This window comes from Myxocyprinus asiaticus, chromosome 7 (assembly GCF_019703515.2).
Source record: "Myxocyprinus asiaticus isolate MX2 ecotype Aquarium Trade chromosome 7, UBuf_Myxa_2, whole genome shotgun sequence".
NCBI classification, from domain to species: Eukaryota; Metazoa; Chordata; class Actinopteri; order Cypriniformes; family Catostomidae; genus Myxocyprinus; species Myxocyprinus asiaticus.
The window spans coordinates 34,669,359-34,683,104 of NC_059350.1; the positions used below are offsets into that span (position 1 = coordinate 34,669,359).

At 37.4% G+C, this 13,746-nt stretch overlaps 2 protein-coding genes across 2 annotated transcripts; one reads left to right on the forward strand and one right to left on the reverse strand.

Moving 5' to 3' along the window:
* Positions 1-238: 238 nt before the first annotated feature.
* Positions 239-6,836, forward strand: tmem144a (transmembrane protein 144a). Its single transcript, XM_051703417.1, has 12 exons — positions 239-446; positions 534-695; positions 1,021-1,143; positions 3,708-3,807; positions 4,016-4,096; positions 4,221-4,299; positions 4,395-4,471; positions 4,759-4,877; positions 4,996-5,115; positions 5,237-5,334; positions 5,502-5,555; positions 5,774-6,836. Exons 1-12 carry the CDS (start codon positions 368-370, stop codon positions 5,855-5,857), a joined length of 1,176 nt encoding a protein of 391 aa, XP_051559377.1. The 5' UTR covers positions 239-367; the 3' UTR covers positions 5,858-6,836.
* Positions 6,837-7,211: 375 nt separating this feature from the next.
* Positions 7,212-10,193, reverse strand: med28 (mediator complex subunit 28). The gene is made up of 4 exons (XM_051703418.1): positions 9,995-10,193; positions 9,672-9,738; positions 9,316-9,428; positions 7,212-7,865 (listed from the first exon to the last, which is right to left on the reverse strand). The coding sequence occupies exons 1-4, from the start codon at positions 10,187-10,189 to the stop codon at positions 7,668-7,670; spliced, it is 573 nt and encodes a 190-aa protein (XP_051559378.1). The 5' UTR covers positions 10,190-10,193; the 3' UTR covers positions 7,212-7,667.
* Between the last annotated feature and the right edge of the window lie 3,553 nt (positions 10,194-13,746).

A 13,746-nucleotide genomic window follows, 5' to 3' on the forward strand; every position in this document is an offset into this window, starting at 1 on the left:
TTATCAGGCAGTATCAAGGCAAGTTTGAGTCCACTTATTACATTACTGCATGAACAAAGTATGTGCTGAAACTCAAATGTATTTTTCACAGTAACATCAAAACTGTCCCACCGTCCTCCTGACTCAGTAAAAAAAAAATTCATTAATCATCGTATTTAAAAGCATACATGTGGCTCATCACCCTGACACATACCAAACATGTTTCCTACAATCATGTGATCATGCCAGTCAGCTGACACGGAAGTCGCACTTATTCAATGAGCAGCTTTCGCTCGCTGTAGCTTAGTCAAGTGATCTGATAAAATTAGTTTTTATAAGTAATAGTCTATCTGTTAATTGCTTGAATGCGTTTGTTTGTGTGTTGAAGATGAATTTTCGCGTGGCCGCGCTCATCACTGCGATCCTGTGCGCGCTTTCCTCCGGTGCCGCGCAACACCTGGACACAGGTAAAGAATATGGAGTTGAATTTCTACATTACACAATTACATTATTTCGATAATTAGTACAGTACAGTTTGTGTTGTGATGCGGCAGAGTGGCTGTCAGATGGCCCACACGTGCCTGTGCGGCTTCTGCAAGAATCCAACAGCACGACCAACTCGTCTGAACTGACTTATGGATTCATATCATGCGCTGTGTCCGTCTTCTTCTACGGGAGCAACTTTGTGCCAGTGAAAAAGATAGACACTGGTGATGGTTAGTAGACCAGCCAACTGTTTACAAGTGTATGAATGAAATGTAAAAATTATGTTTGTTTGAGTGTTAGGGTTATAGAAAGTATAATAGCTCAGTATACAACAAAATAAGTGGAATGGCAAGTCCTCGCCCTGGTAGAAAAACAAGTGTGTGTGTGTGAGAGAGGGAGAGAATGTAAGTAGCCTATCTCTTTAAATTAATAAAATAATTAAGTATTGTTATACACCATCTGCTTAATTCACGGTTTACATCAGTAATTTCACTTGTGTGTTGGCTCAGTCATTTTTTATTCAGTTTCAGTTCACCCTCCTGTGTTTATGTGCAGGTATGTTTTTCCAGTGGATTCTCTGTGCTGCTATATGGACAGTCTCCCTTGTGGTAAACATAATTCTGAACAGTCCAAAATTCTGGCCTCTTGCTATGCTGGGTGGAGCCATCTGGGCTACTGGTAACTTCAGATTATTTATAATGATGGTATAATTAAGGCAGAGGCTATATGCACTAAGTGTAAATAGCAACAAAAAGCATATTCTTTGCACTAAGTGCAAACAGTGTAATATGCTATTTGCACCCCTTATTAAATACTAACATACTGTAAAGGGGCATCACTGCAGAATATTTGTGTTAATTTAGAGTCTGCAGAAGCCCTATACCAACCCCATACCCCTAAACCTAACCCTAACCTTCCCTTACAAAAATTAACCACGGATTTACTACAGAAGCCATAGCATCACCATGGTATTTTGTAGTACAAAATTAAACATGGTTACTATATTAACACCATATTCCTGTAGTAACATCATGGTTAATTTAATTAAAACTATAGTTTCTGCGAAACAACATGGTTACCACAAATTACTATAGTAAAACCATGGTTCCCGACCTTCCCCAATGACCAAATCACTGCAAGGAAATCAACCTTTATATTAATTTTCATTTATGATTATAAGTGGTATTAAAGGGAGTATTAGTTGAGACAGGAAACAGGATGGGGGAAAGCAGGCACGGACTGGCCATTGGAAGAAACAGGACTTTTCCCGGTGGGCCGGCCATGAAATGGGGCCGCATGGGCTGCCACGTTATGCAGAACGCGCCAAAAAAACGGCACCGCGATATGCAGAAGGGGGCAGCGATATGCAGAAAAGCACAGCAGTGCCGAATTTTCTTACCAGTCCGCCACTTGGGGAAAGTGGATGGAACCTGTGTCATCCACATGAATAAAATCACACCATTGCAGCAACACTTGGGGGCACAGATTGTCATTAATTTCTCTGTTTCCACCAGTTTATTTGAGTGCAAATAGCCCTGCTGTGTGGCAGGTGCTTTTTACACCTAGTGCAAATAGTCACTGATAATTTAAAAGTTGAAATTGACAACAGTTTCTGAATCTTGGGTGTTAATTAATTAGGTCATATTAGTTGAGAAATTTTGCTGATACTGATAACTAAGGTGGTGGAAAAGGCAGATAACCAATTAATCAGCTGATAGTTTTTTTTTTTAAATCATATCTTTCCTTACTGTGACATTGAGGGTTCAAGAGTCAATAATCCCAATAATAACCAGAAAAATGAAGACTTTGTGCATAACGCAGGACTTTTAACTATAAACAAGCCTGAAACACGCCAGGAACTCCTATTTTGAAATTATGGAGATTTACCAAATTAAGCTTTTTATAGCCTATATATAATCACCAGATGAAGGGTTTTGTGTATATACATACACCGTTCAGCCACAACATTAAAACCACCTGCCTTATATTGTGTAGGTCCCCCTCGTGCCGCCAAAACAGCGCCAACCCGCATCTCAGAACAGTATTCTGAGATGCTATTCTTCTCACCACAATTGTACAGAGCGGTTATCTGAGTTACCGTAGACTTTGTCAATTCGAACCAGTCTGGCCATTCTCCGTTGACCTCTCTCATCAACCAGGCATTTCCATCCACAGAACTGCCCCTTACTGGATGTTTTTTTTACATACTCAAACCAGCCCGTCTGCCACCAACAATAATGCCACGGTCCAAATAATTGCGATCAAATTTTTTCCCCATTCTGATGGTTGATGTGAACATTAACTGAAGCTCCTGACCCATATCTGCATGATTTTATGCACTGCACTGCGGCCACACGATTGGCTGATTAGATAATCACACGGATGATTGTTGGTGCCAGATGGGCTGGTTTGAGTATTTCAATAACTGCTGATCTCCTGGGATTTTCACGCACAACAGTCTCTAGAATTTACTCAGAATGGTGCCAAAAACAAAAAACATCCAGTGAGTATGGAAACGCCTTGTTGATGAGAGAGGGCAACAGAGAATGGCCAGACTGGTTCGAACTGATAAAGTCTATGGTAACTCAGATAACTGCTCTGTACTATTGTGGTGAGAAGAATAGCATCTCAGAATGCTATTCTGAGATGCGGGTTGGCGCTGTTTTGGCAGCACGAGGGGGACCTTCACAATATTAGGCAGGTGATTTTAATGTTGGGGCTGATTGGTTTATATATTTCACTAGATGAGGTTTAATGAGGAATAAAGTTTTCATAATTATTCACAAAATATGAAGTTGAAGACACTATGTATGTGCTGACGGGACACATTTCTATATAGTAACATTTTTCTTTACCTGCCCTTGCAACAATTTAGAACATAAAATATGCATAAAAGTGAAGATAAAAGTATGGATGAAAATTTTCTATGAAAGATTACTTCAAATCCCACATGATTGTTTTTATTTTACCTCTAGAGACCACTGTTATATGGTAGAATCAAGCCGTTCTAACCGTAGAGTCCTCCAGTGCTTGCCACAGAGGAACACGGGGGAATAAAACAAAAGCAACAACAACAAAAACTATCGGCATCGATTTTTTTCTGATAACCGATATATCCAAAAAGCACAGATTAATCAGTAATACCTCTAATTCATATAGAACTTAAAGAAAGACTTTCCCATTATATTTTTCAATGATGACACATTGTGAAATTCTGTAACATGTTTGTGTGTTCCATTAAGGTAATATAACTGTAGTTCCTATCGTAAAGACCATCGGGCTTGGCCTTGGTCTTCTTATATGGGCTTCGTTTAATCTGCTCATGGGCTGGGCAAGCTCACGGTAAGCAAAATCTGCCAAGAATCCACTAAGGATCAAGATCTAGCGCTTTATCTTTTGTTTTGTTTGATAATAATCTGTAAAAGGAAAACCACAAAGCAGCCATTAAAGTCAAACTCACAGCTGTATACTGTACTGTATGTAACCTGTATATTACTAAAAGGTTCCGTGTACTGTACACTCACACACTGACTCCTCATGATGATTTTAGGTTTGGCTGGTTTGGTATTGAAGCTGAGACTGTTTCCAAACCAATACTGAACTCCTGTGGAGCAGGGCTATGTTTACTTAGGTACAACATGAATGCATTCATATTTGCTTTAGTAAGCCACACATTTCAGAAGGAGTATTGTTATTGTTTAAATCTCTTTTCCTTATTTTCCTCCCCCCTTTTTTTCTTGTGTATGTGTTTACAGTGCCATTGTTTTTTTCTTTGTGAAGAGTGATGTTCAAAGATCATCAACATCTGAAGAAACACCATTACTAATAGACCATGTATGGTAACGTATGTTAAAAATGTGAAATTCAGATTTGAATATAGATCATGTTTAAATAATCAAATGAACTCATTTTATCAATCTGATCTACAGACTGTGAACTCTGACACTGTGGGCACGACAGATGATTCCTGGGTGGATGCATTAAGACCACGCACCAAACGCCTTGTGTATGTGCACATGACATTACAGACATAACAATAAGTTGTCATCTGTTTTCTACAGCATCAAAAATGTGCCCTTTTAATGTACTCACCACAAAAGCATGAGTAAATGTTTTTTTTGTGCTGATAGTATCAATCTCAGATCATATGAACATTCTTCATTCTGTAAATCTTAATGTTGATCTATTGATCAATCTTGTTTATAATATACAGTATATTATAGATTGGTATTTTACATCGGCTCAGAGTTTTGCATGGTTGTTAGGCAAGGCTTTGAATGTTGTGTTTTGCAGTGGATCACTGCTTGCTGTCGTTGCTGGACTGCTGTACGGGTCATCATTTGTCCCAGTTCTGTACATTAAAAATCATGCAGCCAATCCAGACAGCCAATATAGAGGGGCTAGCCAGTTTGGTAAGTCCAGATTGCCACATGACAAGCCGTGGTGAATTCTTACTTATTATAATTGAAGCTAAGGGTTATAGAAATTGTATATGATATATAAACAATTAATGTATTTGTGTGTGTTTAGATCTGGATTATGTCTTTGCACAGTATAGTGGCATCTTTCTCACTAGTACTGTGTATTTCCTCCTGTACTGTGCCATCAAAAAGAACAAACCACAAGTTTTCTCTAAAGCAGTATTGCCAGGTAATGCCAGATTTTGTCAGAAGTTTAATTTAATTGACACTGCCTTTGAACATTCTTATCATCTTTTTCCCTTTACATCTTCATAACTGAAGTTTAAAACAGAATATTTTTTTCCCTGCAGGGTTTCTGTCTGGCATCATGTGGGGTATGGCCACATGCTGCTGGTTCCTGGCCAACCACTATCTTAGTGCTGTAGTGAGCTTCCCTATTATCACTACAGTGAGTGACAGATCTTTCTGCCTATCACAAAACTATTCAATACTGTTATCGGTCATTGGTGAAACATTATTATAATATAATCACATTATAAATGTAATAATCTTAGAAGGAACCGGCAGCGTTATTCTTTTTCTTCTCTCATTGTGTGTATATGTGGTTCATTACAGGGTCCTGGACTGATTGCAACTCTCTGGGGCATTTTGGTTTTCAAGGAAGTGAAGGTGAGAGAGAGAGAGAGAGAGAGAGAGAGAGAGAGAGAGAGAGAGAGAGAGAGAGAGAGAGAGAGAGAGAGAGAGAGAGTGAGAGAGTGAGAGAGTGAGTGAGTGTGTCTGTGTGTGTCTGTGTGTGTGTGAGTGAATTGAGTTGTATTCCTGCTATTACTTTTACATTTTGTTATTGAAATCTGTCTAACAATTTCTCCTCTCTACGTTTTTCTCAGGGTTTGCGAAATTACATTGTCCTAATCTTCGCTTTCTGTCTTGTTCTATGTGGGGCATTATTGACTGCATTTTCGAAGGTTTAATTGATTTGTAAAACAAGTGCAAGAAATGCTCGAAACAAGAACATACAATCGTTATGCGTTTTAATATTTTAATTTTATTTTTAAAATTACTCCTGTTTTTAAATATTTTTTATAATGCAAATAAAAGTTACTTCAGTTCTATGCAGTTTATGTAACATCAAAAACCTGAACATATTTAAGGGAAAAAATATTGTTTATATGTTACAGCAATATGTATCACAGTTTTTATGTTTATGTTATTGGGTACACGATTCACTCAAAACAGAGACTTTTTAAGTCATATTAACACCATAGTGAACCATGTTACACTATTATGTTAATTGTCTATTTGCACATTTAGTAGTCATATTCATTTATACTTGGGGATCTAATGGCACAGAATAAAATGAAGGAATCACAGATCTCTGAACTGCAGCCAATAGAATATGCAATTAATTAGACTTTTCATTATATTTTGCATAAAGTATGCATATTTTTAGAATGATTATTTTTGCATTGTAAAAAAATTTTGTTTTGTAATTCCTATTACTCTCAATGGTTCTCATTACTGTAATACATTACCTTTTTCTGTTTGACAAAAAATACTGTAAATTATTTTTGAAAATGTATAACAGTACAACAAATAGTACTATTATGTATTAATAATTTACAATGTAAGTATCCTTTTATTTGCATTACAATAAGGGTTCGGTTAGGCTAACCTTAACCCTAATAAGATTTTTCATGCATTACAAAATGTGCTTAATTATGAAAATAATATCAGAATGCAAAGATCATAATGATCCTAAAACAGGTTTGATATTCATATATAAACTTGAATTTGGGGTGAAATATGACCCAAACATGTTCTTGAAAAGTTTGTAAGATTAGCTTTTTTTCTTTATCTGTGCAATAACCGTTTCCAAAATGTGTCAGCGATCTTAGTTCTGTTCTGTTAATTTTTTCCCCATTGTTTTTAGTTTTTTTTTTTTTTTTTTTTTGCTAAAGGGAAATTAATATTCAAACACAAATACTGTCATTTTAATAAACTTGAGAAATATACATCTTGGCAAAATTTTATATTAATATGCAGCTTATATCCATCCAAAAATGCTTTGATGTAATGCAGAGCTGTGTGAAGTTGCAGGTTGTGCAGTTAGCGATGACCACTGCAAAAACAAGGTGATACTCAGAATGGCCACCTAATGCCTCTGAACAGAGCTAAAAAGACCAAAAGAGAAGTTATAAGCAGGAAAGATTTGTGAGAATCTCTGGGCTTCTCCGGTGAGGCACAGCACTGGACTCTCAGGCCAAGAGATGCAGGAAGTTGAAGGGAACACAAGAGAATCAGGGAACAAAACAGAAAATGTAGTCATTTTCAATTGTCAAAATCATGTTTACTGTAAACTGTACAAAAGGGGTTTGAATCCAATAATCAACAATGTAAAACACAATTTCTCTCTAACTAAAGCCATTTTCGCTCATTGTACCTCTTGTTCCAGACAACCACACGTCTGTCATTTGAAATCATGGAAATGTGATTGTGACCAGCGGTCAAAGACCCTTGACATACTCATTATGGGCACCTAATGACTTCTAAAGCCCCTGATCAGAGATAAGTGGAAAAAGGTCCTTTTCTAGCTCTTAAAATAACTTCATGTACATACATACATACATACATACATACATACATACATAAAATGATAACATCACTGACAGGGTCTACAACAAGGGCTTATCGTACAAGTCACTGAGAGAGCTTAGGCAGTGGCCCGTAGTGTGTATGACCTAGAATACAGTCAGAAAAGGGTTCTAGATCTCTGCATAGGTATCAGTTCGGTTTCATGGGTGCAGGGAGGTTGGCTGAGGCCTGCTCCAGAAAAGCCAGTGGACCTTGAGGCAGTTCTGTGGGCTTCTTGTGCTGGACGTTGATGTCCTCCAGCACCTGCTGCCAATGGTGGATCTTGGCAAGATGTTTCTGAATGAGCATCTCTTTCCTCTGGAGTTCATTCTTCAGTTCTGATGCATCCTGAGAGAGAGGTGCAAACATATAATAAAGCATGTTAAAGACATTACGATGGGACTGCAAAAACGTACATTTCTGTAATTAAGGTGTTATATTCTACATTTACAACATTGTGATTTCAATAATGTATAGCTGTATCTTTAATACAGCTATGAAAAACTATAACAACTGGGCATATACACTATATTGCCAAAAGTATTCGCTCACCTGCCTTTAGACGCATATGAACTTAAGTGACATCCCATTCTTAATCCATAGGGTTTAATATGACGTCGGCCCACCCTTTACAGCTATAACAGCTTCAACTCTTCTGGGAAGGCTTTCCACAAGGTTTAGGAGTGTGTTTATGGGAATTTTTGACCATTCTTCCAGAAGCGCATTTGTGAGGTCAGACACTGATGTTGGACGAGAAGGCCTGGCTCACAGTCTTCGCTCAAATTCATCCCAAAGGTGCTCTATCGGGTTGAGGTCAGGACTCTGTGAAGGCCAGTCAAGTTCTTCCACACCAAACTCGCTCATCCATGTCTTTATGGACCTTGCTTTGTGCACTGGTGCGCAGTCATGTTGGAACAGGAAGGGGCCATCCCCAAACTGTTCCCACAAAGTTGGGAGCATGGAATTGTCCAAAATCTCTTGGTATGCTGAAGCATTCAGAGTTCCTTTCACTGGAACTAAGGGGCCAAGCCCAGCTCCTGAAAAACAACCCCACACCATAATCCCTCCTCCACCAAACTTCACAGTTGGCACAATGCAGTCAGACAAGTACCGTTCTCCTGGCAACCGCCAAACCCAGACTCATCCATCAGATTGCCAGATGGAGAAGCGTGATTCGTCACTCCAGAGAACGCGCCTCCACTGCTCTAGAATCCAGTGGTGGCGTGCTTTACACCACTGCATCCGACGCTTTGCATTGCACTTGGTGATGTATGGCTTGGATGCAGCTGCTCGGCCATGGAAACCCATTCCATGAAGCTCTCTACGCACTGTTCTTGAGCTAATCTGAAGGCCACATGAACTTTGGAGGTCTGTAGCAATTGACTCTGCAGAAAGTTGGCGACCTCTGCGCACTATGCGCCTCAGCATCCGCTGACCCCGCTCTGTCATTTTACGTTGTCTACCACTTCATGGCTGAGTTGCTGACATTCCCAATCGCTTCCACTTTGTTATAATACCACTGACAGTTGACTGTGGAATATTTAGTAGCGAGGAAATTTCACGACTGGACTTGTTGCACAGGTGGCATCCTATCACAGTACCACGCTGGAATTCACTGAGCTCCTGAGAGCGGCCCATTCTTTCACAAATGTTTGTAGAAGCAGTCTGCATGCCTAGGTGCTTCATTTTATACACCTGTGGCCATGGAAGTGATTGGAACACCTGAATTCAATTATTTGGATGGGTGAGCGAATACTTTTGGCAATAAAGTGTATCTAAAACGTGGCATGGGGTTTACCTCTTTTTCCACCTGTTCTGGTTTCTGTACAGACAACTGCAGTCTTTTCTGAAGGAAGAAGCATTCAGTCTGTCTGGCCACATCTAAAAACTTCTGTATACACTGATCAACCCCTGAAAGACACAAAACACATACACGTTCTAATATATCAGTATGTATATGTGGTGGGAAACCACTAACAACAGTAGCATTGTATTACAATAATACCATTGTATTCTTTGAAGTACCATGTATATAGCATTAATGCGGTAATCAATCAAATACACCATGATATTCCCATCTGATACCATCACTGTTCCATGGTACCGCCATTACTTTTGTAAAATTAAAAAGAAACGAGAGAAAAACACTTTTACCAGTCCGAATTTCCTCCTGGTCTGTTCCATTGACATAGTCTTGACTCACGAGAGATGCAAAACACGCCTGTGACAATTCAAACATGAAAGAACTGAATTAACAAACAAAAATGGCTACAAAAAGCTAATGAAATCTGAATAAAACACTCCACTGACAATCTAATGGTCAAAATTGACACTGTTTGGTACTATATGCATAAAAACTTCACATGTGCATTAATCATAATTTGATCTGTCTAGAAACAGTCAATCTTTGCTTTAAATGGACATGAATACTCCCATTGACATCATGTAAGCAGCACAAGTTTTCTTAATCTTCTTACCTCGAAAGAAGCTTCCAGCTCATCAACCAAAGTGCTGTTTGCGCATCTATTACCGGGTGGGCCTGCGAGAAGCCCTGGCTGACCTGGACCACCGGGACCTGTAGGTGGATGAGTTCCAGGTGGCTGCTGACCAGGGAACATTCCGCCCATTGACGACGCCATTCTTCCACTGGCAATAACTGCTTTTTTGCGCATGTGTCAAAAGACGTCACAGTTCTGTGACGGTGTAACGTGTCGCCACCTATTGCACCTATCACGGAGCGTGAAATGCTATTCAAATCTATACATTCATAGGTAATATGTTTCATCATCCAATGAGCGGAAAATATTACTAGCAAATAAATATGTTTAAAAGTGTATCAGCTTTTGTAAAACTTTATTATTTACTGTTGTTTATGCCAATTTTGAATTGAATTGAACACTGAGAAAATGCCTCCAGGGGGCGCATGGGAGCACAGAAAGACAAATTCCCAAGTATTACTGAAATAAAAACTTGGGAAGGTTTTTGTTTTATTGCAGATATTTGCACACTGAAATTATTATTAATTTATATCTAAGAATTTCAAATATGGTTACATAACATGCAAATCTAAATTCTCCCAAACAATTAAAAAATAAAAAATAAAAAGTATTGTCCAGTAATCACAAACGACTGTGATTGGCCCATTCTGACCAGCGCTAAGATTAGGTTCTGCGTGACAGGCGGTCACTACGTCATTAACTTGCTGCTTCAGCAGTGGTTTGGACGAAATTGAACACCTAAATAGTGGTACTGAGAAACGTACACTTCCATTTAAACGGGAATACTTTGTGAAGAGTTAAAACATGAAAATTATTATTTGGACCCATCATATTTGGTCAATTTGAGACAACGTCTAGGCTACTAATCCCCGCCCACTTTCGGTACCATTCCCCCAGTTTATTTCTAGTTTTTAAACTGATTAAAATGTGCATATAAATATTTTATTCAGTCATGATGTAGTTATCGAGTGTCTAACTAATTGCAGATTTTATTTAATAGACTTTAAAAGATATTATTCTAAAATTACTGGATTAATTCTGTGAAGAATCTCCCAGCTCAGAACATGTTTTGTTGTCCAGTATACTTGAAAAACATTCTCCCAAAATCATGTTTGAACAGACTTACACAGAAATACATTCTAAATATATATATATATATATATATATATATATATATATATATATATATATATATATATATATATATATATATATATCGTTCTTAAGTTATTATGTGCTGCATACATACAAGTTACTCTCACTCTACATGGTGCATAATTGGAGTGGCAGCTTCATGCCTTTGCACATTGTTCATTACACAAACATAGATAAATAACTTTGCACTTTTGACCTTCCCACTTGCAGAGACGTCTGAGAAAATGATCCCTGATAGATGAGAAGTGACAACTCACACAAACAGGTCAGAGTGAAAGTTTACTGACATTTATAACTCCAGAGGTACTGCTAATGTCATTGTCAGAAAAATCTATAAAGCATCTTTCTAGTCGTCAGAAGATTTTTTTTAAAGCCTCTTCATTGACCTGTCAGCATCCATATATTCAACACCATCATTATTCTATTACTTGCACTCAAAAGTTTGGAATCACTAAGACGTTTTATGCTTTTGTAAGAAATCAGTACTTCTGTTTACCATGGAAGCCCAAAAATAAAAGCACAGTCACAAATGGTAGTAGTGTTCTAAAATTTTTATTATTATTTGGAATTTTTTTCTTATTGATTTGTTATTCAACCTTAAAAAGACAAATCTTTAAATGGCCAACATCAGTTTCAGCAGCCATTACTCTATTCTAAGAAAATACTGTTAACTTATCTCAAGAAATGATTCTAATGTGCTTATTTGTTTTAGAGAAACTTCTTACAGTATTTTCTTAGCACAGTGGAAAATGGTTGTGAATAATAATAGTATGAATAACGTTTGCGGTGCTGTTGTGGTAACAGTTTGATTGTAAGGTCCATGAGAATTGCCCTAAAAGTCTCTGTGATGTTATATCCAATATTTCAGCTTAGGTTAGTAAGGTTAGTAATCAATTTTATCTCACTAAAATCATGTTAACAGTATATTGTTTACGTCTTGTGGTTAAACTTTTAAAAGAATGTGTACTGAAATGTTTATGAACTGGACCCATTCACCTTCTTGTATTAAAGGGACAGTTCACTCATAAATGTAACTTGTCTCATCATTTACTCACCCTCATGCCGTCCCAGTTGTGTATGACTTTCTTTCTTCTGCTGAACACAAAGAAGATTTTTAGAAGAATATCTCAGCTTTGTATGTTCATACAATGCAAGTGAATCGTGGCCAGAACTTTGAAGGTCCAAAAGATAAAGGCAGCATAAAAGTAATCAATTTGACTCCAGTGGTTAAACCCATATCTTCAGAAGCGATATGATGAGTGTGGGTGAAAAACAGATCAATTTTAAGTCCTTTTTTACTATAAATTCTCCTCCCTGCCCAGTAGGTGGCGATATGCACAAAGAATTTGAATTGCCATAAACAAAAGAAGAATGTGAAAGTGAAAGTGGAGATTTATAGTAAAAAAAGGACTTAAATATTGTTCTGTTTCTCACCTACACCTATCATATCACTTCTGAAGATATGGATTTAACCACTGGAGTCATGTGGATTACTTTTATGCTGCCTTTATATGCTTTTTGGACCTTCAAAGTTCTGGCCACCATTCACTTGCATTGTATGGACCTTCACAGTTTGTGTTCAGCAGAAGATATAAAGTCATACACATCTGGGATGGCATGAGGATGAGTAAATGATGAGAGAATTTTCATTTTTGGGTGAACTATCCCTTTAATAGTGACTTTCTGTAACACCAATTTTTGATTTTTTATAAATAACGGAGGGACAAGTCTAAGTTATTTTTGTGGAAATCAACATTATGCCACAAATGCTGTAATTAAGCCAAACTTGCATTGAACATTTCTTTGATAAACTAACTGCTTGAATGCCTAAGGTCTGCAAAGCTGTCATTTCTGCAAATGGAGCATTCTTTGATGAACGTATGAAGGATACAGCATTTATTTGAAATAGAAATAGTAATTTGTAACATTACAAATGTCTTAATTGTAACAATGTATCGATTTTATGTAACTTTGGTGAATAAAAGTAGCATCAAATGCTTTAAAAAAATTCATAGTGATTAAAACATTTTGAACTAAACTTTTAATTTCTGTAATATATCTTATGGCTTTAAATGTCATAAGATATGAAATAAAAGAAATGACAGAAAATAACAGAAAAAATCTTAAAGGCTGTTTGAAGGAGATCCCATATGCCTGTTTGCCTGCAACTATGCCTGTAGTAACTGAGGTATTTTGGTATTTTAGTCACCATGTTCAATTTTGAAACGGACAATGAACCTTTAAAAGTAGCAGATCTATTAAATTTTTGTTTACTTTGAGGTATGTAGGCTGCTGATTAGCCTACTACATATCCGAAGTATAGATTATATAAATGTAGCCCATATTAAATAGGAATATTGGCTTCCAAATCCCCTCATTTGGTACACTTTTAAACTTGGTACTTCTTCTTACTTCTGTTCTAGACCACCAGATGGCGCTGCTCTATTAATCCAAAAAGATTTCATATTTTGACACCTGCAGTCTTATTTTAACATCTCTGTTGTGTATTCTGGCTTATTCCAGATAGTTTTGTCCAGAAGTCAGCCATGACATAAGAAGAAGACACAGAATTTAAC